General features: G+C 50.6%; 2 protein-coding genes across 3 annotated transcripts; one reads left to right on the forward strand and one right to left on the reverse strand.

Moving 5' to 3' along the window:
• Positions 1-764: 764 nt before the first annotated feature.
• Positions 765-11,853, reverse strand: CILP (cartilage intermediate layer protein). 2 transcript variants are annotated; one of them, XM_027688365.1, is made up of 9 exons: positions 11,826-11,853; positions 10,004-10,130; positions 9,100-9,183; positions 8,278-8,331; positions 6,661-6,846; positions 5,228-5,542; positions 5,012-5,120; positions 4,398-4,555; positions 765-3,835 (listed from the first exon to the last, which is right to left on the reverse strand). In XM_027688365.1, exons 2-9 carry the CDS (start codon positions 10,062-10,064, stop codon positions 1,497-1,499), a joined length of 3,306 nt encoding a protein of 1,101 aa, XP_027544166.1. In that variant the 5' UTR covers positions 10,065-10,130; positions 11,826-11,853; the 3' UTR covers positions 765-1,496. The 2 variants fall into 2 exon arrangements, with proteins under 2 accessions (XP_027544166.1, XP_027544165.1); XM_027688364.1 differs by lacking the exon at positions 11,826-11,853 and adding an exon at positions 11,673-11,819.
• Positions 1,654-27,942, forward strand: LOC113969965 (gonadotropin-releasing hormone II receptor-like). Its single transcript, XM_027688367.1, has 8 exons — positions 1,654-1,668; positions 6,529-6,638; positions 7,303-7,408; positions 20,022-20,220; positions 21,662-21,773; positions 23,007-23,516; positions 24,027-24,228; positions 24,511-27,942. Exons 6-8 carry the CDS (start codon positions 23,010-23,012, stop codon positions 24,915-24,917), a joined length of 1,116 nt encoding a protein of 371 aa, XP_027544168.1. The 5' UTR covers positions 1,654-1,668; positions 6,529-6,638; positions 7,303-7,408; positions 20,022-20,220; positions 21,662-21,773; positions 23,007-23,009; the 3' UTR covers positions 24,918-27,942.

Below are 27,942 nucleotides of genomic sequence, written 5' to 3' on the forward strand. Positions count from 1 at the left end.
TGTCAGACCTGTGAACTTGTTCTAAAGCTTGCTAAATGCTATTGAAAGATTCCCCATCCCCTAGGTGTGACAGCATAGACCTAGAACTGGCTTCATATCCATTGGAGGGGACTGGGAGGAGAGGGAAACATGTTTGAATTCCAGTTTGCACCCAGTAGCACTGCCCACCTGTTTGTGATCTCTCTCAGTGGGAATTTCGGTGTTGGAGGCTTGCTGGCTTGTCTGCATCCTAAAAATTTATTGCCAGTGTTTGGGAGTAAACAAACACAGGATGTCTTCTGTGCTGGTGAGGTCCTTGTTGCTCTAGAAGTAGTGAGGGAAATGGAATAGGTCACTTGGAGAGGGATCACTGCCTGACCCCTGCTGTGTCTTCAGCTAAGAGCAGCTTCTTGCCCAGCAGTGTCCCGCTGCTGAGTGTGAGGGAAGCCTGTGTTCTCCCTGTCCCTTCACCCAGCCCTGCTCTATACTGCCTGGTTTCCTATAATCCTTAAAGCACAGGTTCCCAGCCCTCTCTTCCCTCCATCTTGTTTTGTTCTTTAATTCATCTCTGCCCAGACCTGCTGCTCTGCTTCTCCCAGCACTGTCGCTGACTCTCCACATCTCAAGCTGGGCACAGATTCCCTGACTACAGCATGCCATGGCCAAACACTGGACCGGGGGGAACACCAGGCACCCACCAAACCCCTCACCCATACCTGGGATCAGTCTCACATTGATAAAGCTGTGACCTGTTTCCAAACAGAAAGGTGAAATCCTGCAGGTTATTCCTTGCTCTGCTCTACATGTGGTTTATTTACTTGGGTATTTCAAACACAGAAGTGACACAGCGTTGTCAGAGTTACAAAATTACTTTTTTTATTAACCTACCCTATCGTAGAGCATGGATTTTCTTGTCAAATAATGCAAGAAGCAAGAGAAAACTCTAGCTTTATCCACATGGAGCCTACAAATCCATATCGCTTCTCTGTGCTATTGAGCATATGAGTTCTTAGAAACGCAGCTGCCGGTAGTTTAGCTTGAATACAGTCATTCTAAAACAAGCTAGAAATAAATAAAATACTTACATTTCAAGTACGAAACCTTGCAGTTGAATTCAGTATGAGGAAATCAGTTTATTCCTTTTCATGTTACCAACTACTGTACAGGTACTTGGGTTGGCAAAGTCTGCAGCTGCAGAACAGAAGAATGTTTTATGTACATGACTTAATTGAATCATGTGTTTAGTCTTCCCTTTAGGCTATCATGTGAAGCTGTTTAATGTCAGGCAGAAAGAAGATTTTTATGGATGCATTTAATAAGACATGAACTCACTACCGCTGCTGGCCCCCAATTTTTGCCTGATGTCTTTCTGGTGGGGGAAAAAAAAGTGGCACCTTAATTATGTCTCACAAATAATGACACCTACCAGCTTTCAATTAGGTTATTAGCAGGTTGATGTTACTTTCAAATCGTATTTAATTGAGCGTGAGTGACTTTACCAATGCTTCTCTACAGCTCTAGGAGACGGGACGTTGACCTCTCATGGGGATCCTGGCTTGGTTGTTTCGGCGGCTTGCCGGCGGCCTCCGGTACGCGGGGCTCTGCCCTGGCTGAACCAGCATGGACTGCTGGCCCGAGTTCCTCTGAGACTGGAAGATGCTTTGCTCCATTGCGCTCCTCTCCGAACAGGTGAAAGTCAACCCAACGCCCACATCGCTCTTCATGGTTCTGGAGGTACCATCAGATGAGCCGTCGAAACACCTGCCCAGGGCGATTTCCTTGGCGATCCTTGGGTCTTGGTCGGTGACAGTGTAGATGCCGTAGTTGTGTCCCAGCGGGTCAAGAGGCGCCAGCATGGTGTATTCACTGGTGTCATTGTTGGTGGCCATGGGCAGGTGGTTCACCAGGTACTCGTGGAGCATGCTGTTGACACTCACTCGGCGGCAGCTGCCCTGTGGCACCACCTTGACGAGCGTGCGGTCCACACGGTCTTGATCAAAGAGCATTCCACTGCACTTGAACTCCACACAGGCTGCCGACACATCCCGCTGCTGGGGGTCGCGGGTGCTGCGGACATCCCTGATCCCATAGAGCCTGCCAATGGTGCGCGGGTGCGTCCCACCCATGTTACGAGACCTTACATTCACCTCTTGGGGTCCGTTTATTTTCACTTTAATGTAGCAGGCCCTGAATTCCATGGGCTTGGGCCACCACGCCAGGTAGTCGTCGGTCCAGCTCATGAGGTCATCTTCACTGAAGGGAACGGTGTTGAAGTCATACCGGTCTCCCTCTATCCTGTAAAACCTGAAGTGCGCAGCACTGTGAGGAGCTTCCTCACATTCACTAAGGTTTTCATAGGCATAAATAGGCCCATTGTTCTCTTCTGGGGAATTGGGGCTTGGCTTGGCCATGTTAATGCTGAATGCTGTTTTCTTAGTGTTGGAGTCCTCGTGGTCTGTCCTCCTGTAGTTGAGCTTGTTGAGGTACGGCTGTGGGACCCCAATAGCAGCAGGGTTGAGTTTGGGAGCAGAGGGCACAGCTTCAAGCTCTTCGCCCCCCATGCTTGCCAAGATATAAGCTCCATAGGCCTCAGGGTTTTGCTCGTCGCAGAAGGCGGGCACACAAGCACCATTGGGACCAGTGACTACACTGTCAAAACGGCCCCACGCTCTGGGGTTGGAGGAGAACCCTGGTTCTGGCTCCATATTTATAATAGAAATCACAACCCCTTGGATCTGCTCACTTTGCAGGAATCTCTCACTTCTGTAGGCTCGGACTTTGACGTAGCACCGTCTGCTCTCTGGGACATCCAGGTTAAAAAGCCGCCTTTCTTTGATCTCCATGTTCCCAACCAAAAAAGTTCTCTCCTCCCTTTTGCGCCGTCTGCTTTTCTCAATGTTGAAGTCCCCTTCTTCCTCCCACAACCCTGTCTCTGGGTTCAGGGACCAAAGCTTCATCTCTTGCAGGTGCTCTGACATCTTGACCTGAGCGGCATCCAAATGAACCTTCACATCTTCTGCATTAAGGGACTCGGTGCCCCGTTCATCAGTGAAGTCCACAGAAAACATGCCATATGTGCGGAGCGGAAATACATCTCCTTCCTCGTCTACAAAGTTCAGGTCACTTTGTGTCACAGGGGCTGTGGAGATGTTTCTTGGGTCCAGAAACGTCACGCTGGCTTTCACTTTGCCTCTGTAGGCCTCTCCATTTTTCCTATAAAATGCGTTGGGAGGAATTTCTAATTCAGCAATTGGGTCATCTTCTTCCATTTCTCCCAAAGAGATCACGTTGGTTTCAGCGGATTCCAGCGTAACGGGAGGTTTCTTTCTTAGTAGCTTGATGTCATGAAACACAGCACCTCCGTTTTCCTTGAAGGGCAGAACTTTTGTTGTGTTCACAAACTTCTGCAGCCGATCCACAAAAGTTAAAACCAGTCTCTCCATATCTGCTGGGACATGGACGGAGAAGGTTCCCTTGTAGCCAGTCATACTCACTCTCTTGTTCCCCATGTAGATGTGGCCAAACCTCAGTGGCTCTCCATTATCCGCTGCTGTGGCTCTGCCTCGAACCATTATTTTGGTCTCAGTGCATTTTTTGCAGCCACATTCCACGATGACTTTAGTGGGGAGCGTGTACCCGTTGCAGGATATGTCCCTGGTTTCCATTTTGGATACCCCACAGCAGTAGGAGACATTGTCCTTACACCGGAGTCCCTTATCCAGCTTCCCCACACAGGTCTTTGCTGGGCACTTGCCCACATCATAGTAGAAGGAGTCTGTTGATTTTTGGAAGCAGTCGTGAGGAAGTCGGATGAGGTGGCTTTGGGGCTGGGGATCACAGGGTGCCTCTTCTCTTCCTGTTGAATAGGATTTCTTAATGAGCAGCATGAAATTATTGTACAGACATTGTTATATGGTCTGAAACCCTTTGAGCTAAACATTTCTCCTAATAAGAGTGAGGTTTTTGCAGGATTCTGGTTAGCTGAATTCATCTGGCCTGGTTTTAGTGAAGCAGGTAGCTCAGCTTTAGCTTTAGGTCCCTGATTAAGAGCTGTTTGCAGGGGGCATCCCAACTGCTGCTGCCTGGCTTTTTGACTGTGGCCAGAATAAAATGTGTCTTAAAGTTTTAAAAGACCCCTAAACAAACAGAAATATTCCCATATCAGGCAGCAAGTACAGTGAGAAACCAACTGAAAGCAGCAGATTGAGCTTGGCAAGTCATCTGCAGTCCAGAGCTCCGGTTTGTAGAGAGCATCTTGTTCATGACCAGCTCACACAAGCTTGTCTGCAAATGGATGCATGAAACAAACTCAAGTATTTTTCCTTGACTTCTCTTTCCCACATGTATCACAGTTTCTGGTTCCTGCACACCAATGCCTCCCCAGCTGCTTGGAGAGCATCAGGCACATTTTCTCTTACCTATGACATCCAGCTTGGCAACTTGGGACTTGGCCGACCCCCCGGCGCTGCTGGCCTTGCAGAAATACTCTCCTGACTGTTCTCTGTTCAGGTTCTTCAAAATAAGGTTGTTTTTATATTTGTACAAGGAGGGATCCAGCAGTGAGCCATTGTGGTACCTGCCAGGAAGAGTTAAGGGGACAGCGTCTGACGGCCTGGCTAAAGCAGAGCGATGGCCTAATCCTGCATCGTGCCACATGGATTTTGCCAGACCTTCTGCCTCAGTTTCCCTGGTTTTAGGTTGGTTATGTGGCATCACCTAAAAATTATTCTCCTTGCCCTGGCAGTACTGACATGTGGCTGCTGGGCAGCTGGCAGGCGGGCAGAGCTGCCAGTCTTTCTGCTGAGGTTTTTAAACTCTCTTTTTTGGTGTGTTTTTCAGTGAATCCCTCAGCAAATGACATTGCTGTGCCAGGTCTGCACGTCTTAAGGAAGCCATCACTTGCAGCAATCAGTTCTCAGCGTATTCAGCTGGTTTATACCTAAAACCCCACCCTTATGGAGACAGTAAGGAGGCAAAACTGGAAACCATGGAACAGCTAAGACCTTTGGCAGATCAAACTCGAGTTCCTTACCAGAGGTAGCGGTCAGGGGCTGGGCTCCCGCGGGCATCGCAGCAGAACGACACACTCTGTCCCACTCTCCTGGCTTTGTCCTCAGGGCTCCTGAAAATATAGGGTTTGCCTGCAGGACAAGGAAAAGGTCATCTTGTTACTCTTCCCCTCCTAAAATCACAATTTATTTCTGATTACTGCATAAAGCCTCCTCCATCCCCCCTTCTTTAGGGCTACCTGATCGGTGCAGCTGCACTTGGATCGCCAGGTTTCTCCGGGTGCTCTCGGGCACGGTGACAGTCGCTGTTGCGTATTTGGCTTTCTTTATTTTAAGGGTGTTTTTACCATCAGGACAAATCCCTGGGATCCTAAACATGCCTCTGTTATCGGCCATTGTCAGCAGCTTGAGTTTCTTGGCTTGCAGGTAGACCCGGGCATCGTCAGCAGGCGACCCATCCTCGAGAGACACCTTCCCGTGCAGAGTGGCATCCTCACACATGCAGGAATCACAGTCAGCGTTGACACGGCCCATGGGGCAGGTGATGTTGCAGCCTGGAGGAGAGGCAGGCAGGTCAAAAAACAGCCCCACAATGCTCACAGCATGGTCTCGTGTCTGCTTTTAATTTAGATGCAATAAGGCAGATACTGTGTAAGGAATAAATTGTATCCAAAACATATTTTTCCTGATTATCCACAGCTGTGCATTAGAAACACAGGGACGATGTCATTCTGAACCTGACAACTAGTAGAAAGCAGCCACGTGGATATAATTACAGCTAGGAACTGTTATTTACCTTCCCCAAAGGGCTGAATTTCGGGGAAATTTGAATCCAGCTCAGCACTGTGAACTCTTAGCTCAACCCTGGCAAACTTAAAAATCCAAATACCTTAAACTTTCTAGGTTTCTGTTACCAATTCATGCCCAAAAGTCGTGACTGTAGTCTATACCAAAAGCTGTCTCCCCTTATTCAATGGTATCCTGGCTTGGGCAGGTTGTGGGGTAATTGCCAAGTGAGCATTACCCAATGGGTTTAACAATTGGTCTCCCAGTGATTCTGAAACATATGCATTACCTATAGTGATTAGTCCTAAATAATAATCTGTCTCTTCCTAAAGCTCAGGCCATTCCTTTTATAATCACAGGCCATCCCTGTACAGCAACTACCTGATAATTTTTTTCAAAGCTGGAAATAAATGTAAGAAATCAGAGAAAACCTGAAACAAGTGTCCTGCAGAAAATATCGACTGTTTTCAGAATTATTTGTTAAAAGGGGATTATAAGAATAACATAATTGATTACAAGCCCGTTCAGCAGGGGCTGTGGCAATTTGATATTCCCAACACTTCTCCTTCCTGGAGATTGCGTGGAAGCATCTGCCTGCAACTGCTAACTCTGCCCTGAGAGCTGCTGTTATAATGAGATTAATGGGATGTTTTTCTATATTGACAAGATCTTTGTGAGTCCCTGATGATTCCCCATATCTGGATCCCTCTTATCTTGCTATTTGGCTATAAACTCCCTGTGCTCTGTTCTCCAGGCTTCCTTGGGAATCACAGAATTCTGGCAAAGGAGAGAAAGATGGTAAAATGACAGTGAAGGGAGCACAACGCCTTCGTGGTGGTGAGACCAGGACATCCTCCCCTGCCCGTAAGTGAGGTTATAGGAGCACCTGAGCAAACATGTCCAATGCAGAGCCGCCCTTCCTCAGTTGCTTCATTACAGTGCACGCCCCAGAGGCGCTCAGCTAGGCAGGATCTGGTACGCTTCTGCACCCCGGTTTGGCCACACTTTGCTGAGCACTCGCTCCATTTCGACCATGGAGACAAAAACCTTTTTGAATCTTGCACCAGTGGACCTTGAATAACATCAGCGGTGTGTTACTGAGACGCACATTGCACGCACAGCTGCCCCAAAACTGGGCAGTTGTTTTCTTAGCAGCTTCTATATAGCTCAGACTATACATTTGGATATTATGCACCACATGGATTAAACAAACTCAAAGCATTTCAGGGAGCTGAGAAATAAAGCATGAGAAGGCGTCTGAAGGCTTCTGACTTAATTCCCCGCAGGCTACTGAATTCAGGATGATTAAGATAAACTCGAGGGGAGCAAAGTGCAGGCAGCTCATGCTTAGTGTTGAATAACTTTGGCTTAAAGGAAATCAAACACACATTGTCATTTCAATGGTGTCTGAAGGGCAACACTCGCCTGTGTTTCAAATGTGGTTAAATAGGGGGAAAAAAAAGGGTAAAATTTTTGGTATGACCATGTTGAATGTCTTTAACCAAACTTCAACATGTGTTTTCTATAGGGCCAGCGTGTGTCCTGTTGTGAGCACCGCTTTTACTGTGTGCAAACACAGTAAGAAGCGTAAGATGCTACTGAGCAGCCTGAGCACGTCAGGGATCAGCTGATTGGTAAAACACAGAGAGAGTTTGCAAAAGACATTTGAGACTTTAATATGGGGTTAGATTTTTAAAGGGATTTCTTTAACGGGGCTACTAGATGTTATTAATTTAAGCTACTTTGAATGGATGAGATCCACTCCAAGTCTGTGGTTTGGGCTTGTTTTTAAATGACAATGTTCTAATAATGTTTGCAAGGATGAGCTTGTGACTAAAGTTTCTAAAAATGGGGTTTCTTGGAGATGTGTGCTGTGTCATCTCCTGTATCTACCCTTCCACCTAATTTGTAATAAAGCAGGTTGGGTTATTTCCTAGAAAGGCAGACAGGCACAGGGCTGGACTGTTCCTATAGTGATGGCCAAAAACAAAGCATGTGGGTGTAAAAGACCCTTTAAATGAGAGCAGCCATGGGAGCAGCATGTCTGGTTTAGAGTGAATGCTTGGCTTAGATGGGCAAGTTTTTAATGTGTTGGCACATCAGCACCTCCAGTTCAGCACCCCCAGTAGCACATCCACGACCTTATTTAGCAATTTGAGGGATGCAGGAGGAGGTAGGCTTGGAAACATAGTCCCATCCCATGGATAAATGGCCATTTGTGCTCTCCCCTAGGAAAAATTTAATATGCAGCAGATTAAAGTTGGGTCTCAGCAAGATCCTAAGCTCATTTGGGATCAGCTGCTTTAATCTGCAGGGCTGTTGATAATAGGATATGAAGAAGGGAGTGCAGTGGAGGAAAAGCATTATATGGCTCTGCGTAGCACCTCAACAGCAGAGAAAGCAGAAAGTGGAAGAAGAGGGAGAAGCTGAGGCATAGAGCTGTGGCAGGGATGTGGGGAGGCAGGGACAGGGATACCCCATGGCACCGCCGGCAGGAACCTACTGCGTCTGACGTAGGTGAAGGTCGGCTCTCCCCGGCGAGAGCTGCTCCTCGTACCTGCGGGCAGAGGACACTGGGGGTGATTTGGGCAGGGTTTTCCAGCCATGGAGCCAGCCTCAGCATCACTGCCCTGTCATCCACTTCGAGGGGAAAACAATTCTCCTGGTAGTTTTCCTAAAAATAACTCTCAGCAAGTGAAGGGGACCTCTGGGAGTCCAGGGTTTTGGTGCTTGGATTCTTCCCAATGGCTAAGAGAGCTGCTGGGAGCCAGACAAAAGGCTGGGACATGAATCCTTCAGACATGGCATCAGCATGTCCAGCCCTTTCAGTGCCTGATGGAATTTAAACTGCAAGCACTGGGCAGTAAAGATTGAGTGGTTGAGGCATCTCCTAGGAATTAATGAGCAGAGGGGGCTCTGCAGGTCATTAAGGCCCCACAGGCTTTACTTCTAAAGGAATGGTGTCACAAACTGCCCTGGGCATGGGGACAGGCTGGGCAGGGGAAAGGCAGGTCAGAGCATGTGCTGGCCCATCCCTGGGCTCTTCTCACCCTCCCAGCCCCGCATGCCTCCCACAGGAGTTGGGGCTGTGGTCACACGTTGACCTTCCCTTTTCCAGGAGAGGAGCCAACAGCGTGTCAGCGATAGCCAAAACCCTACAGGAGGTTGCAGATGATTAACATTTATTCCATTGCTTAAATCACAGAATCATAGAATGATTCTAACCCTAAATGTCCTCATCTACTCAAATAAGATTGGTTGGTTGTAAATTGTTGGGAAAATTGTCCCAGCAAGGGAAATGCACCCAAGATGGGAATTAACTTACTCTCCAAGCTGAGCATTACCAGTGGGCTGAAGGTTTTCTGTCCTATCTGGACCCTGTTGAGGGTTGGTTTCAGAATCCTTTGTCCTAAGGGTTGATAAATGAAAGAATAAATCAGATGAATACAAAGGATAAAACATACTAATTAGATTCAAAGGACTGGGCATCCTTATGCTCAGTATTACTGCTTTCCCTTTGGGTTGTGGCTGGTTAGAGGTCCCACAGGATGCAGTGCAGGAGATGCTGAGTAAAGCATCACTGCAGCTCAGGCATGATAAAAACTTTCTATTTCCCTTATCACTGAAGGAAAATTTTTTGTACTTCCTATGTTGGAACAGCTCAGATCAATTCATCTTTCTATAGCTGGAGTGATAAAATATATCCTGCCTCTCCCTGCTCAGGGAGAAACAAACCTGAGGTGGATGAGGTTGGATGTTGCGATGGGACATGGACTGGTTTCTGCGCTTGCTGGCCACCTGCATGTCTGAAGGGAGCTGGTGGTTGTGGCTGGTTCCTGGGGTGCTTGCTGGGACCAGTCCTCTTTAAACTGGGGAGCAAAGCCCCAGCACCAGCTCTCCCCTGTGCCCAGCTCCCATGGGTGAGGACTGGACAACGTGGGGTCTTGGGGATGGCAGGCAGGGATGGTCCCAGCATTGCCAATGGGCTGGTGAGCTCATGCCTGGTCAACCAGAGGCTGGCTGAGCCTGGCTGACTCACAGACATGCTCTGGGGGCTGGATGGGAGCCAGTCCTCTTCTGGAAGTTGTTTGGCCGGGCAAATGCCGCTCTGACCCAGACCCGGACCCCGCATGGATGTCAGGCTGTGTCTGCTGGCTCAGCAGTGCCATGGACGCGCCTGCGCTGGCAGGGACAGCGCGGGGACCGCAATAGGAACGTTCAACCTTCACCTAGAATGGATGTGGCTCCCAGGAGGAGGAGGAGGAGGATCCAGCCTTTCACAGTGACCATTGTGGTCTCCAGGGGTGACCAGGGGCTTCTTAGAGTTTCCGCAGCCGTCCCACGCCTTCCCCAGTCCTGCAGAGACAAGTCCAGCCGTGTTGAGGCTCAGCCAGGTCCTGCTGCTTTTGGGAAGCTTCTCCCAAGCTGAATCGGTTCAAAGCATGCCATGAGGCAGCTTATAAACCATGCCCACCCACCCAACCCCAGCAGCTCCTCATTTTTCCCCCCAGGGAGGAGCAGCAGGGGCTCCACATCTGTGCTCACATCCCCTCTGCTTCTCACTGTCACATCTTGAGCCCAAATCTATTCTGCAGAGCGCTGCTTTGTAATGACATCTCCTTAACATGCCTTGGAACAGCTTAAATACTTCTACAGGGATCTCTCACAGCCCACACAGCACCACAGGCCCCCTGATGCCCCACTCTGCTCCCTGCAGGAGCAGGGACATCTCCATGTCTCCATCCCTCTGTCTGCAAACTGGGTGTAGCGCGAGGATAGCATCTTATCCCAGTACATCTCAGAACATGGGGAAGGGAACGGCTCCTAAGCACCTCTGAAAGTGGAAAACCCCGTGCACAAGCCAAGTCTTTGCTGCAAGTATGAGCAAGTAGCTCAATATTTTCCTTTTCCTGCAGGCAGAGATGTGGGACTGAGGCTTTGTGTCACTCTTCCCCAGCTCAGTCACTTTAGACCTTGTTTTCAGTGACTCCCTTTGCCCTGTGGCATCAAGAATTTGAGTATTTAATTTCTGAAGGTACCCATGGAGCTGGTGTTATCCCAAGTGACATCAGCTGGTGCTTTATTTTATGCATCCAAAATTAGTGAACCAGGGGAGAGGAAATGTTGACTCAGCCTTTCAGTGCCTCAGTTTCCCCATAAAATGTGCCTGACGAAGGGCAGCCAGCAGTAAGAACACCCTGTTATTCGTAAGTGGTACTAACCATCCCCTCTGAGACTGGGGAATGTGGGACTAAGAAATACTTTGATTATGGCTCAGCAAATCCCAGTCAAGCAAAAATAACAAGCAACACATGAGAGGTGTTTTGTGGGCTTACGGTGGGGCCGTGAACTCGCAGCCAGACAATAACCAGGAAAAAATTAACCCTGTTTCCCACTCGGCACCTATTTTTGGAGCTGACTGGGACTTGTTCAGCGCTGGGTTTGGGATGGGATACGTCCCTCTGTCCCCGGGACAGGCGATGCTGGGAAAGGGGGGGTTCAAGCGGCTGGATCTTGGCGGCGGGGAAGGTTTGGAATTGCCTGCGTTCCCCCCCCCCGGCAGGGAGCTAAGGGAGCCGGTGCGGGACAGAGCCGCGGGAGATCAAAAGCCCTGTGTGAGCAAAGCAGTGTCCCAGTCCGAATCCCCGCTCCCGCTGTCCCCGTAACCCTGCCCCAAACGCATTAGCTGGGATGGGGAAGGGAGAAGCGGAAAGCAGGAGACCGCATCAATGTTTTTCAGCCTCCGTGCTTTCATCTACCCATTAATTAATTTCCACCTCACCTTCAATCACAGCCTCTGTTAATTACGCCGCTTTAATAACATAGCAGAATTATATAACCGCTGTTGGCCACGGAGGGGAAAAATTTAGCAGGGTTGGGTTGCGTTTTTTCTCTTACCTAAAAAACCATAAAAACCCCAATTAAGGAGAGTCCCGTCCTCTCGCCACAGAGCCGCCAGTCGAGCCGAGATCCGGGGGCGAGGCGAAGGCTTGTCAGCTGCGGGTTCAGGGATTTGCAGGCGGTTGGGAAGAAGAGAGAGTTGCAGCTTACCGAAACTCCCCTGCGCCGAGCCGAGCCGGGCTGTGTGCGAACCTCCCTGCCGCCCAGGCGGCGGGGTCGCTTATATAGCCCGGCGTGTAGCTTAGGGGATGGCAGCGAGCCACGGACCGCGAGCACAAACAGATCGGACGCGCGAGGAAACCGCAGCCTGAATAATCCCTTAATAAGGTGATGGTAAACAAAAACCTGCGGCGAAGCAGCAGCCGCCGGGGCTGGCAGCGGTGCCACGGCGTGGCGGGGCAGGGCACGGAGTGGGTACCACGTCCCAGTGTGGACACCGCATCCTGGCACAGCACCGTCACTGTCAGGGGTTCACCTGGGGCCTGGATCTGAAATAGATGCTGCCGACAGTTCAAGGTGGAGATACAGCAAACAGGCAATGAGTTTTGGGGATGCTTTTTTGGCTTTACGTGGTCTGGGACAAACACGGTGCCCACCCAGCGTTGCCCATGTTGTTCCTCCCTTTCATAGGCACTGGGGTACGGCTCAGCTGGGCACCATTCTCTGCGCTGCCTGCTCACCTCTGCCCCTGCACTGGCTCTAGCAGGGGTCAAATGAGGTTGCTGTGGGGATGTGAGGATGTGGGACAAAGCCAGAGGGATTGGTTTGGATACCAGTGGTAGCACGGAGCTGCAGAGGCAGGACCATCTTTGCAAATAAATGTTACTGCATCTCCCTCAAGCCATGGGGAGATCCAGCAACGACCCCTAACCAGAGCTGCCTGCTTGCCCCAGACTGGCTTCAACCCCTCAGGTCTTTCCTCTCTCTGCAGCTATGTTTTTTCCCATGTAACTTGTGGCAGCTGGTCTGTGGATTTGGGGCTTCTGAGTGTTGACAAGGCATGTGGCCTGGTGCAAGTGACTGCCACCCGTGCATGCAGCCCTGGCACTGTGGGACTATGCTGCCAGTTGCTGCAGGAGTGTGGTGTGAAAGCTTTATTTGTCAGGAGCCATCCCCCAAGGATGGGGATGGGTGTTGGGGCAGCCAGTGGCATGTGGGATGTGCCAGTGGTGTCCTAAGCTGCCTCCTAGTAATCCTTGCCGGCCCAGCTGCCAGAGGGAGTGGTGCAGGAGGAACGTGGATCAAGATGTCACGTAAAATAATCAGTGGTGACCTACACCCGCTCCTGTTTATGTTTATGAGGGAAAAGGAAAAAACACCTGAGATGTGCCAAAAAATGGCAGAATGTTTATGCGGTGGGCAAGGAGCACACAGTGAACTGGGAGCTTCAGACCTCCGAGATAAACACAGAGCTCAGCTGTGTTTCCCCGCCGTGATGAGGACAAGATGTGGGAAAAGTGCTGAGGTGGAGAGCAAGGAATTCATCTTTCCTGGATGGCACCTACCTCCCACCATGGCTGACCCACCCCTAACACAACATCAATGCCTTTGGAAGGCATCTCTGGTCCCACCAGCTTCTTGCCCATATCCTGGCATGAATTTCCATTAATTTCCATCACTGCTTGATGAGGAAATGTGCTGTTCTGCAAAAGGAATGAAATATTATTCCTTATGTTATGGAAACAGGTGCAGGCATTTCTGCAGGGCATTTTGCAGCTCCCTCAGCATGTGTGTCTCCTCTCCGGCACGTCTCCTTCAAGACAAGCTCCGGAGACACGTGTGTGTCTTCAGGAGCAGATCTGGGACACGTGAATTCATGCAAAACCCAAGTCTCGAGAAAAGTCTGTTTGCACAATCTCTTTTGGCTTGGCCATTCCTCTCCGCAGCTCCAACATGTGGTTGATGTTGGATGGAGCAGCATGAGAAGATCCCCATGTGTTCCCAGTGCTGAGCACCACCAGCAGCACTGCGGTTCCAGGAGGTGCTCGGCTGCTTTCCATCTGCCTGGAGGTGAATAATTCATTGATCCATGGGGTGGAGGGGACTGGCAGGTGCTGCCCCATGCCCACAGTGGTCACTCTGCAGGGCTGTAGCACCCATGGCTGGCAGGAAGGATGTATCCCAGACCAAACTACTCCTATCTTTCTGCCCATCATCAGTGAGTTCAGCTGCCTAAGGCTGGTGCTTCCCATCAGAAAGCAGCAGAGCCACAACCTCTTGGACTCATTTCCCTCCCGGATTAACCCTGGGGAGCCTACTCAGATCTCCTGGGTTTTTCCATGGTTTCATCACTAATGTGTAATTACAATTCTATAATGTATTTATGTGAACACTGCCACGCTTAATGCTACCCCCCCCGACCAGTGCTGAGGCTGGGGCAGTGTCAGAGGAGTGTGACAGCAGATGGTGCAGCAGCATCTCCCTCCCCACGCTCCTTTGTAGTTGTATCCATAACTTTTCTTGTGTTCATCTAATAAATCTAGGGGAAAACTGGCTAGCGATGCTCATCCTGGTTCTTCGTGCCTCCCACCCTTTCCGATAGAGCATCGTCTGAGTGACATCATCAAAAGCCAACCGCACTGTGCCAGGAGGGTGGCAGGGATGGTGGGGCTGCTCTCAGGGCCGCACATTGAATTTACAGGCTGTGGGGTCTGTAAAATACTCTGTGGGACCCATGAAATGTGCTTTGGGACCCAAGGCTGTGCTCAGTTCTCAACCGGCTGCCCTCATCCTCCCTCCCTGTGCCCTCTCTGCTCCACCAAAGGGAGCTGACGGTTATTTTCCCCTGCTGCATGTTTCTGGGCTTGCTTCTGTTTACGGAGCTGGGAGTTAAAATAACTGATTGATGACTTTGTTCCATCCCAAACACTTTGGGGAAGTTTGCGCGGTTTAGGAGGGAGAGCTGGGAGCTGGGATTTCATTAAGCACTTGGCTCCCGGCACTTCTCCAGCCATGCTCCAGGGGTGGCTAATGTTGTTTTTGAAATCCTGTTTTGCTGTCCCAGGAGCTGGACTGGTGATTTCCATGGTTTGTAGGAGAACTTGGAGATGTGGCGGGTCCCTGGGGCTCACTCTGAGCTCCGAACCAGGAGCAAATCTCACAGCCACCACAATATTTTTTCACTTAAGCCCTCCTCCACTGCTTCATCAGCACAAAATGACACTCCAGTTGCCTAAAAGCTTTGGAAAAGAGCCAAAAAAATGAACTACTGGAGTTTGTTTTCACTGTGCGGATGAGGATTTACAGGCTGTGGCTGAGAGAAAGGGAGTGAGAGGACCTTTACCCCCTCTGGAAGGCTTTGCTTAGGAGCTAAAGCTTCAACCATGGCTCAGCAGTGCTCACCTCATGTACTCATTTATGGAACAGATATAAAAGGCAGTGCAGAGTGGGGACACCAGGAGAGCCAGGAGCGAGGGAAAGACTGATTTTAGTTGTGGAGGTCAAGAAGGCTTTTTCTGGAGTGATGAAAGAGCCAGGAGTGAGGGGAGAGCAAGTGGATGTGGCTGTGCTGGTCGTGAGGTCTGGCCACAGGGTGAGCCCCCAGATGCCTGCTGCCAAGCACAACACAACTGACCCCCTGATGTATAAAAGGGGGTGTCCCCTCCTCCGTGATTCCATCTGTCAAGGAAAAGGGCTTTTTCTAGTGCTTTTGCAGGGCATGTCTGCTATCCGAGTGCCCAGGGACTGTCACCTGCATCACCGCCTCATACATACAGCCCCACTCCCAGACCCACATTCACTAGGGGGAGCTTTGCTGGTCACTGGGATATTCTGGACTGCAGAGTCCCACTTGGATTTCCCTCCTGGATGCCATGTCCATGTTTGCAGTCTTTCCTTCCCCGTCACAGCTTGGAAGAGCAGAGATGGGTGATACTGTGAAAACACTGGAAGTGTCTCAATAGTAAATCCCTTTTTAATTATATTGCTGAGCTGGGGAAATTAAGATAAGAATCCTGACTCATTTAAAAACTCTCTCCAAGATGGAGAAGGCCATTATTTTCAAGCCCTCAATGAGTTATGCACATCCCAAACTTTCCCTGGAGCATTAACTGCTCGGGGACACTTGCAGGGCAGCATTGTGGTGCCATGTGCTGAAATGATGCCAGTATTTGCTGGGAACATTTTGCTGTCAAATGTGGGCTTGTGGCAGGGCCTGAGCTATTGCACAACCTCAGATCAATGATGGAAAAGTGGTCGCAGGATGGGAACGGGTGTGATGGGAATGTGGTCAGGTCCAAGCCAGGGCAGCACCTCAATGGGGACATTTACACCATGAAGGAAGGGCAGGAGCAGAGCTCCAACCCACAGCCTACTGGCTGTTTGCTTTAGCTCTGGACAGGGTTTGGTGGACAAAGACCATCCTGTGTCAAAGACCATGTTGATTTGGGTAATTAGTTGGTCCTGAAGAAATCCTTGATTTATTACTCTTATTTACGGGCATTGGCTTTGGACTGGGATGCATTCCAGGCTGGGCACCCATGCTGGCATGGAGCACAGCCTCCCACCCATGGGATGGCGATCCCTTGCCTCATCTGTGCCTTTTCCTTCTTGATTTTCTTGCTATGAACCAGGTCGAGGTGGGCAGATTCACAGTGATTTACACCAGCAAAACATCAGCCAGTTTTTCCTAAAAACCAGCAAAATCCTATGTGATCCATGAGTGTGCAGGGGAGGGCTTGGTTCTTCCAGTTTGTCTTTCTCCTGCTCTGCAGGGATCACGTGGGAGAACAGGGAAGATGTGTAGGCTGTGTAAGCTGAACCAGAGGCAACAGTGACGGCAATGAAAGTAGAGCTTCAGGTTAAAAGGTGTTTTTTAGTGTGCAGATGAACCTCTATATGGAATGGGCAGAAGGTGGAGGTGATGGAGCTGAATGGGTGGTGGGCACTCCCTGTTGAACCATTTGGGAATTTATTTCAGGGCAATTGTTGCACTGTGCAACGTGGACCTGAGCCTTGGCTGGGATAATTGGTGCTGATCCACCCCCAGGTTTCGGCTCCGAAAGAGTTTGCCAACATCCATCTGCACTGGCAGGAGACAGCATGGAAATGCCTCCCCTTCCCAGAGTGCCTGCGGTCATGGGGGCGACTGGAGATGTAAAACATCTCATGACCTCATGCGTCGTGCCAAGGGCATGCTCGGAAAAGCCGGTCTCTGCCGAGCTAATTCCAGCGCTGCTGGGATTCCCCCTGGAATACGTGGCCATATCAGCTTTCGCCTGAGGGTAAATGTGTGTTTGCCGGGAGCGCACCAGAGGGTTTGGTGGGTGCCAAGCACTGCTGAAGGAAGGACTGGAAGCACCTTGGCCTGGCTGAGATGAAACCGCCAGGAGCAGGTTGGGAAGGCAGCATGGGAGAGGAGAGGTTTCCAGAGAGAAACTCACTGCAACACTCCCGGCACTGGATTGAGCGCTGCCTCCCAGATGGAAGGAAATATCAGCACTGATGCTCATCCCAAGGGATACTTGAGTCTTGCAGCCCCAGACTTTGGCTCAGAGCAGGTTTCTTGCAGAAGGGTAAACACAGGGTGCAGAAATTACACATCTCTGGCTCATTAAATTCAGCATTGATGGCATCTGCCCCACCAAGCCACTGATCCTTTCCAAAATGCCTAGGAAAGAATCATGTCCCTTCATGAAGTTGACCCAGGGGTGGTTTTAAGCCTTGAAAATTGCTTGGAGATACGAAGTGCATGGGAAAGAGTTGTCAGGGGAAGTGTTCCCTGCTTCTTGCTACTGCAAGCCCCGGGTAACACTGCTGAGGGTCCCGCAGGGATGTTGGCTTTCCCCACATCTCACCTCTCCCCCAGTGCAACAAAGCAGACCAGCCCTTGAATCTGGCACATGTTTGGGAAGGAGCATCCAAAAGGAACACTGAAATATGGCCTGGAGACACACAATCCAATCTAGGAGCTTGGAGGGAGGAGAATATTTGGAGCAATGTGATGGACAGGTCCCACAGGGAGTAGAAAAAGAGGAGGATAAAAGAGGGCGCAGAAGGCAAAGGCAAGAAGAGCAACTAAACCCGGTCCAAAAACAAGGGCAAAATTGTTCACTTCCATGGTTAGTCACAACGAAAACATTGGCATTTCATAATTTCTTCCAGCTCAAGAAAAATACCCAGTTAGGGTAGTGGGAGCCATGGCCAGGTCAGTTTATGCCAGAGCTGAAGGGGACTCATGGCCCCTCCATCCACCCCATGGATCATTTTCTTGCTTTACTGGGTACTGGGCCATCATGGGACTGAGGTGCCAGGTGAAAGTTCCCAAATAATTCTCCCCACAAATAAAGTCCAGCTTGGGCAGGGAAGCAAAGCTGCTGTGAGGAGGATGAGCTGTGGGTGTAGTGGCAATGCATGCACAAAACCAAGTTTTATCACTTGGTGGTGAGCAGATGGGACTTGGCACCAAATCCCAACATGTTTTCTGGAGCTTGACCACAGAGTTTGGTCTGGGGTGATAAATTTGGGGAACCCCTGGGATTGATGCTCTGGATATCTGGGCTCAGCAGCACCAGAAGCACTAGCTAGGGTCTTAAAAGGTGGGAATTGCAGCAGGTTTGAGCATGTTTTCCTCAGCACTGCTGTCCAATGGTGCGATATCTGCTCGGAGAAGGATTTTTATCAGCGAGGCTTCAATGTAGGAAGCTGAATGAGAAACAGCGCATTGTTTCACCAAGAAATGGTCTAAAGACACAGTTTACCAAGTAATTGAGCCCGGAGGGCAGGAGAGATCCCTCCCTCTGCTTTAAACAAAGGTTTTTAGGAGGAGGATGGGATGATCCAGATTATCCCCCAGAGGAGCAGTAATTACCATCCACCCTGGCAGGCTCGGCAGAGCAGCCAGGGCCGGCTGAGCAGGCAGAATGAGGTACTGGTTTATCCCCGGTGACCACTGAGCCTCTGCCTTTTGCTGCAAAGATTTTAGGGAATTTTGGGTGATGCCCTGCTCAGGACCTGTTTGTAGCATACAGCCAGAGGTGGCACCATGCTGGTTTTTATGATGCTGTTGTTTAATGAGAAGGTAGAAAACTGGGAGCTTCCCAACTGCTTGACTTGTGAACTTTGGGTAAGAAGAGAAGCTGTTCCAAAGGTGAGCTCATTTCTAACCCCGGGAAATGACTTCATGGACGCTGGTATTTACTCACAAAAACATTGCATGTCAGATGTCCCTGACTAGACTTTCTGTTTCGAGTCCAGTATGAGACAAAAATTTCCTTGGACGAGACAATTCAAGGTTTGGAGGAGGAGGAGAATAATTGGAGGGGGAAAAAATATCAGAATTTAAAAACCCCCTGAAATGGTGAGGTTTTTCTGAGCGTAGGGGAGGTTTTGGCAGACAGCCTGGCAGAAGCACCTGCCTGGGGTGAGGGTGCAGGTGATGGGTCCAGCCAAATAATCACCCATTGTTACTCCCCCATAATTCCCAGCAGCTGGAGTTTCTCTCAGAGGGGAAAATACAAGTTTTTCTTTCTTTGGGAAGCCAAGACCCCGGCATTGATTTATCAGGATAAACAGCAGCAGGTTCCCTGCCCTGCGTTTGCACTAGGTTAATGGAAACTATATCCCACGCTGTTTTCCCTGGATAAGATCCCAGTTTATATGGGATGTCCGATGGAAAAACACAGCACTTTTGTTTAAAGTCTGCTCGTGCAGAAATTGCCACTGAGGCTGTGCTACCCAGTGTGGCTTTCTGGTTTCTGTTTTCTCCAGCATCCTGGGATGATCTGTGGGGATCTGGGGAGATAAGTCCTATTTGGGGATGCTGGGGGATGCTCTGTCCCCTCGTGACCCAGTGCTGGGCTGCAACTCTGGGGATGTACTGGGGCACTATCCCAAAAGGAGAGGGTTTTGGGAAGAGCCAAGCTGGGATGTATGGAAACAAGCCCTTCCTGCCAGCACTGTTTCCTAATCCTGGAGACCAAACCGCTCTGATTGTTAAACCAGTGTTCAGAGATTCGGCTGAAGGCTGCTGAGCAGACAACATCCAAGCTGACCTTTGAGGAGATGAACAAAAAAAAGAGAGAGAAAACACAAGGGGGTTACTGTGCAAACGCCGGAGAAAAATAGTCATTTCAATTAGGGACCCCACCCTTAAAATAAGACTTATTGCTAATGCATGCCCAGGACATTTCTGCATGATGGTATGCTAAAAAAATCCTCTCTGAACAGGGACTAAAGGCTTTGTTGTATCATGAGCAAGGCTTACAGTTCCCAAGAAAAATCCTGTCCCTCTCTTGCATCATACAGTCGGGGATGAGGAGGACATTTCTAGACAAAAAGGCCACCAGCCAGAACGAAGGACAAACAGGGAATACATTCCTGACTCGCTATTTAATTGCTTTCGTGCAGGTGCAAAGGGCTAAACGAAAGCAAAAATAAGGATGAGTGTGTGGGGCTGAATCTCAGCTTTAAGCAGGAGCCCAACACCAGGAGGAGGTGGCTGCTGTAACAAACAGGTTTCCACCCAACTTCTTTGTGGGTTTTCTGCTATTTTTCTCCCAGGGACCAGGCTGGTTCCTGTGGCACCGAGGGGCGATGCCCCTGCCAGGTAAGGAGGTGATGGGGACAGTCCCCTCCCATGTTGCAGGAGTGGCTGGTGCTCATGGGCAGTGGAGATGGTGGATTTGCTCTTTTCTTTCCCCTCAGATGCAAAGCACTTTGAATGCAGGAATTTCCCTCTGTGGCTTCAAGCAGAGAGTTTCCAGCCTGATCCCTTTTGGCAGTTCCATGCAGAAGTGATGGAGGTTTTAGGGGACTCCAGGGCAAACGTGGTCCAGTGCCTGCAGCATCTCTTGCTCTCAGGGGCTGCTCCCGCTGCCACACAGTTTGACTCTTAAACCCACAAAGGGGAAAAAGTCCTTTTCTGCTTGTGCCCAGGAGCACTCCTGCCAGCAGAGCAATTTCAAAGATGGTGCAACCACACTCAGAGCTTGGGCATTTCCTCCTGAAAATAAGTGGGAATGGGTTTAATGATGGAAAACCTATACCAGAAAGTGAATCTCCTCCTCCTCCTGGGGAAAAATGCAGAGCCACCACTGCCAGCCTGGGACCTGCAGAGATCTGTACACCATGTACTCCTTAATTTAATAGCCTAGGAGATGTGAAGGTCTATTTGCATGTCATTAAAGTCCCCAAGGTGCCACTGGGAAGGTGTTTGCTGGTGCTGGCCCCAGCGGGGCATGGGGCTGGCCCTCTGTCACCCCTACAGCTCTTTTGCTGGCCAGAGGAGCAGGGTGTTCTCAGTTTCCCTCCCTGCCCTTGCATTGCATATCATATTTTTTAAGCTCTTGTGAGCTCTTTGTCCCTCTCAAGGTCCTTCCCTCTCACTGCCTTATGCTACAAGAAACATAGAAAGAAGAAGATGGGAACTGATAGAGTGCAGAGAAAAAAAGTGTATTCATTACAGTGGCAAAACGCCCCAAGTTTCTTCTTATTAATCCCCTCCTTGCAGCATTTCCAGTCCAGGCACATACCTGTGATGCTCCCACGGACCCGTGTGGTCCAGGAGCATTGCTGAGGGGTGTGTGTGTGGGGGTGTGTGTGTGTGTGTGTGTCTGTGAGTCTCCCGGTTGTCTGAGCAACGGGACATTCATCACCAACTCCAGGGATAATTAACTCATTTTCCTGTATTTATAGCAAGCCAGTGCAGGGAGTATTGGCACTTATCCCTCACAGGGCCACATTTGGCCACAACATTTTGAATTTTGGCCATTTCTTGCAGTACAGCAGCTTTGTCATCATCCCCACTGCCTGCTCATTAATAGGGCAGCTCGTTAAGCTGATGAGGGCAGGGGTGGTGATGGCTGCCTGAGCCAGGCTGCCCGTGGGTGCCCACCTCAGCCTGCCCCACTCTGGGTTTGCCGGTGCAGGGAATGTTTGCAGCAGCATTCCCATCTCCAGATGCCTGCATACGCCTGTGCTAACAGCAGCGTCGCTCCCGGCTTGGCCGCTGGCAAGGGGAGATTTTACTGCTTCAAGGTTTGTTGCAGGGAGGTGATGCAAAGAAACACTGGAGCATCCTGACTCAGCACCGCAGCAGTGGGAGACCCGTAGGAAAGACACGGAGCGTCTTCTCTTGGCATCAGGGCATGCATATGCCAGGTATGTTCCCATCAGCCAGGATAAATCCTGACCTGGACATGGGTTTCTCCTTATTTCTTCCAGACAGACAGAAAGCAACTTGGTACTTTTTAACTGCCTTTTATTTTTGCAGTTTGTTGTTTTTTGGGCTGGTCTTTGGGGAGGGAGGGGGTGAAGGCAGCGAGGGAATGGGGGCTCGGGGTGCGGGTGGTGGGGCTGGAGGAGGGTGGTTTGCTGCAAGGTGTTGGCGTCTCCATCCTGCAGAGCTGGGGAGATTTGATCTCTGCTGCTCCTGTTATCTGTGCAAAGGTGGGGAATGCTTTATTTTGGGATCAGCAAACAGGAAGGTGCTTGAAACAGTAAGAGATGTACTGTACCTGCAGCTGGGACTGTTAAAAGCTCATGTCGTAAGAGTTGGAAGAATTAGCCCTTTAAATGGGAGGTCTGCTCAGGAAAAAAAGGGCAATCAAATCAAGCATGGGGGACCACCATGCTGCTAATCACCCCTGTGCCACCCCTGTGTAGGGGGGGTTCTATCTTCCCCTTCTCCTCCTGCTTTGCCTTACGAAGGGAAGGGTACAGAGATGTTGAGCTGGTGCTGCCAGGGTCCTGTGAAAGTCCAGGCTCCTAAATTCCACTGTGATCCTCTCCCTAGAGCCCCTGTCAGTCCCTGAACAGTGTGGAATCCCCATTTTCCCCTGCTGGCAACCCCTGGCTGCTCCAAACCATGGCCCCAGATCCAGCACCAGAGGTGGACCATTAAGATTTAACACATTAATGGAAAGGGCCGTGGGGTTTCTGAAAAGATGATCCCTGCTTGCAAACCCCCTTAGGAAGGAGGAGTCCTTGAACCGAGCACGGCTGCCCCAGCAGAGGCTCAGCCAGCTCTGGTATGACCCATTCCCAGCAGGACGCTGGCAGACAGCAACTGGTCCCATGGTCCTGGCCACCACTCCTGCTTCCCAGCTGCTCAACCGCCTCGCAAGGAGCTAAAAATATATGTCTGTGTGAGCCGTCACTATAGCTACAGCAGGGGTGAGCCAGGGAGGGCGGCCGGACCTGGGGGACGTGGTGCCTTGGCAAAACGGGCAACACAGAGGGGACAGGACAAGACGGGACGGGGCAGGTCTGGCAGGTTATTGCTGGTGCCTCCAGTGCAGATCCCACCCTCTCCCCATTTCTCCTTACACTGAAGCTGCAGCACGCTACACAGCCCCTAAGAAGGGCTTCACTTTGCCACTCGTGTTTCAGCAGGGGATGAGCGAGGAGCAGCTCCCTCCATCTGCCCACTGCCCCACCAGGCGGGAGGACACCAATGTCTCAGCCTCTGCCTACCCTCAGTACTGGGTTGAGCCACGGTTCACGCGAGCAGCGAAGGTCCGTGTGATCATCACAGCCATCTTCTTCCTGCTGGCGGCGGGCAGCAACGCGGCGGTGCTGGGCAGCCTGCTGAGGAAGAGGAGGAAATCCCACGTGCAGCCGCTGATCCTCAGCCTGGCTCTGGCCGACCTGCTGGTGACAGTGACGGTGATGCCCCTGGACGCGGCGTGGAACGTGACGGTGCAGTGGTATGGAGGGGACATCTCCTGCAAGGTCCTCAACTTCCTCAAGCTCTTTGCCATGTACGCAGCCGCCCTGGTGCTGGTGGTCATCAGCCTGGACCGGCACGCGGCCGTGCTCCGTCCCTTCTCCCGCGCTCACCGCCGCAATGGGATGCTGCTCCGCGCCGCCTGGGCCGGCAGCGTGCTCCTGGCTTTGCCCCAGGTAGGGCTCTGTGCCCTGTGCCCTACCCTGTGGAGTCTGCCCAGGCTGGGGTGGTTTTGGAGAAGGGATTCCCAACCAGTTCATCCCAATCCATGGACTCCACTACTACTGGATTGGCTCTGCCTGAGGGAAGCAGCATGGTTGTGTGCTGGGTGGTCAGGGCTGCTCTGCACCTTCCTCACAGCACCTGTTCAGTGCCACCATCAGGGCTGGGGAAAACCAGTGTCCACTATGTTTTAATTCCTTGTGCACATGGTAATCTTCTCCTAAAAATCCACACTGCACCACTGCAAAACATGTTGGAGCAGACCAAGATGAATCTGGGCAGTTCCTGACCATAATAACATTCTTTATGGTGAGAAAACAGGATTTCTCAGCTGTCAGATCCCATCCATCCTAACCAAACCATGAGTTAGGTGCCCAGAGCCCCTCTCCCAGTTGCCCTCCATGCACAGGACATAGGACCTGTTCCAAATCCTCTCTGAGTTATTCTTTGGCTCTCCATTTCAGCTTTTCCTCTTCCACTTGCACACGATTCCGGGAGGGAACTTCACCCAGTGTGTCACGCACGGGAGCTTCCGGACGCACTGGGAGGAAACTGTCTACAACATGTTCACCTTCACCACCCTCTACATCACCCCCCTGAGTGTCATGGTTGTTTGCTACATCAGGATCCTTTGGGAGATCAGTAGGCAGCTAAAGATCAATAAAGGTAAGCAGGTCCCCGCCCTTTAGTGTCCATCATGACTCCATGACTGAACCTGCTCCAGCCTGGAGTTGTTGTTTGGTCTGTCCCCACACCCTTTGAAGGAAAAACCAATTAAGGGGTTTTACACAAACTAATTGACCCTGTTCCTTGCTGTCTTCTGTTTCCTGTGGGCCGTGGACTGGACCACGAGATGGTCTCTCTGCTCTGATAGAAGCACAAGCAAAGATGGTTATGTTCTCCTGGTTTCCCCCCATCTCCAACTATCCCTTTGACTCTCCCTGGCAGGTTTGACAAGAAGTCAAAATGACCATATCTCCAAGGCACGCATGAAGACTCTCAAGATGACCATAGTGATTGTTGCCACCTTCATCATCTGCTGGACCCCATACTACCTCCTGGGCCTGTGGTACTGGTTCCAGCCAGCCATGATCCAGAAGATGCCAGAGTATGTCAACCACAGCTTCTTCCTCTTTGGCTTGCTGCACACCTGCACAGACCCTGTCATTTATGGACTCTACACCCCCTCCTTTCGGGAGGACGTGCAGTTGTGTCTCAGGGGCATCGAAACAGCTATCACCAGGCACAAGAGACACAAACCCATCTCAGCCTCAGGGAAGAACATCAAGGATGGTGCTGTAAATGGTGGAGTGGCCTCAGGGGGCTCCAATGGGACAACTGTCAGTGCAGTCTGATGGAGAGACGTACCCACAAGGAGAAGGGAGGCACAGCTTTGGGGCTGCTTTGTCCCATAGGATCATTCTGCAGACTGTTCTAAGGAGGTTTGCCACCCAGCTTTGGTGGGTGAGGGTCTCTGGCCAGGAACAGGCAATGTATCTCCTGACTGTACTCAGGGTGAAAAACATTTGGGGGTATTTATGGTCATTCTGCCATATTCTGGCAGCCCTGTGACAACTAGAAAAACATCCTTTTCGTACCCTACGCATGCTCTATCCCTGATTCTGGGGTTAAGCTTCTGCACACTTCCAGCATCCACCCCTGGGAGGAGACTGGCCATGTCCTCTGTGGTCCAGGGCCATGTCCATGGGGTGTCCAGTCTTCAAGTGCCCCTTGCACCTACACCCTGGTGTGGAGATGCGTGGATGGTGTCACCCTGAGGCTGCAAAGGTGCAATCACAGGCTTTTACTCCGTTTTCTCCACCCACTGTAGGAAAAGCTCCCTGGAAATTTTGGATCTCCTGGCTCAGAGCCTGCCTGGCTCTCCCATGGCTGTGTGACAAGCCCTGGGAAAGATCTAAATATCTGAGGGTTGACTAATGCAAGGGCATTAGTTCTGTGGGGATGGATTGGCTTCGACAAGAAGGGTATAAAGAACCACAGGGGGATAGGTATAGGGTGGGGGTTCTTCTCCCTTTTGGAGATAACCTGAAGGGAAAACAGTCCCTGCTCCATGTTCTGGTGGGCAGGGGATGGTATGGACACATCCTTACACAGCAGTTTGGGACACAGGGCTGACCAGGAGGGAGGGTGTTTGGGGTAATCAGAGAGTGACAACCAGACATGACCCTGCCCAGGACCCCTCTGGACCTCTCTGTCCCCATGTCCCAGGGCACGAGCTGGCAGGTTGCAGACCACTTGCTGGACACATTTGCTTTGCCCAGTGCCAGTCCAGTGCCAGCTCTTTGGCTTTGCCCAAGCAGGGGAGGTGCAGACACCCCACAGGTGATGCCAGAAGTGTCCCAACAGGGAAACAGCTGGTGGATGGAGGGGCCCATCAGTACTTATCAGTGCCAGGTGAGGGCTGACGCTCTTTGGCTGCTCTGTGAGGGCAAAGGAGGCTTCTGGAGGAGTCAGCTGAGCTGTGGTGAGTAAGATGGGTTATTTGCTTTCTACCATTATGCCAAAAGGTTGCTTGAGAATGTGGAGGTCTCTTCTCTGGGTATGCATTGAAGAGATGGGTGTTGTCCTTTCCGGGTAATTAGAAATAGTGGATTATTTCTTTTTTCATTCTCTGATGATTGTTATTAAATGTGTTTTTTCCTTTTGAAGAGAAATTTAGTTTTGAGCCAGGTAGGTTGTTGGGTTTCTTTTTTTAGTTTTGTGAAACTTTGGGCAGTCAGGAGCTCTGGACTTGGCAGGAAGCACTTCCTTGGCTGTTTTTGTGGCCACCTCAGCTTTGAACATGCATCTGGACTTTATCAGGATGAAAGAGCTTTGTTTTAAAAACAACTCTTGGCTTGCTGTGGTTGCATGTGTAGGGAGCTGGAAGATGTCTCTGCCCAAGAAAGCAAATTTCCCTTGGGTATTGAGGGGGCTTTTTCTCAATCTTGTCTCCAAGAGGGGATGGCTCCCCATCAGTCAGAAAGGATCTGCACTGGTCTCCCAGATAACAAATTATTAAAGCTGGAGGGGTGGTAAGCAGTCTTTGCAGGCTCACTGAGGCTGGGCAATGAGGACACGGGAAGCAGAGTGCTCAGGGTTAGCTGTAGTCTGGTGTTGGGCACTTGCCTTTCCCCATGCTAACAATTTATGCTAAATACGCTGACCAAGAAGAAAAAAAAAATCAATTAGAACTGCAGGAGCCCAGACCAACTGGTGGGGATTAGTGTGAGCCATTTAGGAAGCATCCAAACTCCAACAAGATGACTAATCACAGTATGACTTTCCTGGGCTCATCCTGCTCAAGGTTAATTACACAATGCAGGGGCTGGCTGATGCCAGGCTGGCAAAAATGGGCCTCTTGTAAGGTGGTGGAGATGGCTGGCAGTAGAAGAAGCTATACTCATCAGCACTCCTTTGGTCTCTCTGTTTATGTTGCTTATGATGGCTGATGGGAGGCAGAACTTGAAGATGTGCTGATTTTTCTGGCAAGCCTTCAATGAGCAGGAAAGTGTCTTTAATCTACTGAAAACTTTCTTCATCTACTTCTTGCTGAGTGAGAGGGGGCAGGTCTGGCATTGCTCATGCACTTAAGACCATGTGTCCTCTCTTGCCCAGCAGCAGAAGAGCTTTGGAGATCTCTGAGGAGCAAGAAGCACTTTTTCTCTTCTGTGAGGGATCCACCACCTTTACATCCCATGGGTACAGTGAGAGGGCTGAAGCAGGTTCGGCTTGAGGTGGACTCAATCTTAGAATCCTCTAGGTTGGAAAAGACCTCTATGAAGAGTAGGAAAACTGGGATGCTGGTTAGTATACATACCTTGGTCCTTAGGGGAAGCATGGCACATCCCTGGGGATGCTTGTGGGCACTCCAGCGCTGTTCCTTTTGCCCACCTCTTTGATATCTTCCCTCCTGTTGCTGGTGCTCAAATGGAGATTTTGGGAAGCCTGGAGAGTGGGCAAGATGCCCAAAGTGACAGTTTTCATGAGAGAAGGAAAATGTCACTGGAAGAGTGTGCTGCCAAGCCGTGTGCCCACCACATGCGGGAAGGGGGAGTGAGCACGTGGGCAGCACCTCCCTGGGGGAGCTGGGATTAACCTGGGTTTGGGTCCTGTCACTGGTGGACCAAAGCTAGGCCTGGTTTGGATATTCCTCTATTTCTGGTTCTGCTTTTCTTAAATTTGCTCATACTGCAGAGAGCACATGATTTTTGCATCACTTACCAGGAGCATGAATCCCAGAGCCTCGCTTCTCCCTGCCCTGGGGGTGGTCCTGCTTTCTTCAGAGGTTCCCTCTCTCCCCACATTGCCTCAAACCCCTGGTTTCCAACAGCCCTTCTCCTCAGCTGGCTCCTGAGATCTCCATACATATATATAGTG

The sequence above is a fragment of the Neopelma chrysocephalum genome, unplaced genomic scaffold, assembly GCF_003984885.1.
Source record: "Neopelma chrysocephalum unplaced genomic scaffold, ASM398488v2 Primary Assembly neopelma1_75, whole genome shotgun sequence".
NCBI classification, from domain to species: domain Eukaryota; kingdom Metazoa; phylum Chordata; class Aves; order Passeriformes; family Pipridae; genus Neopelma; species Neopelma chrysocephalum.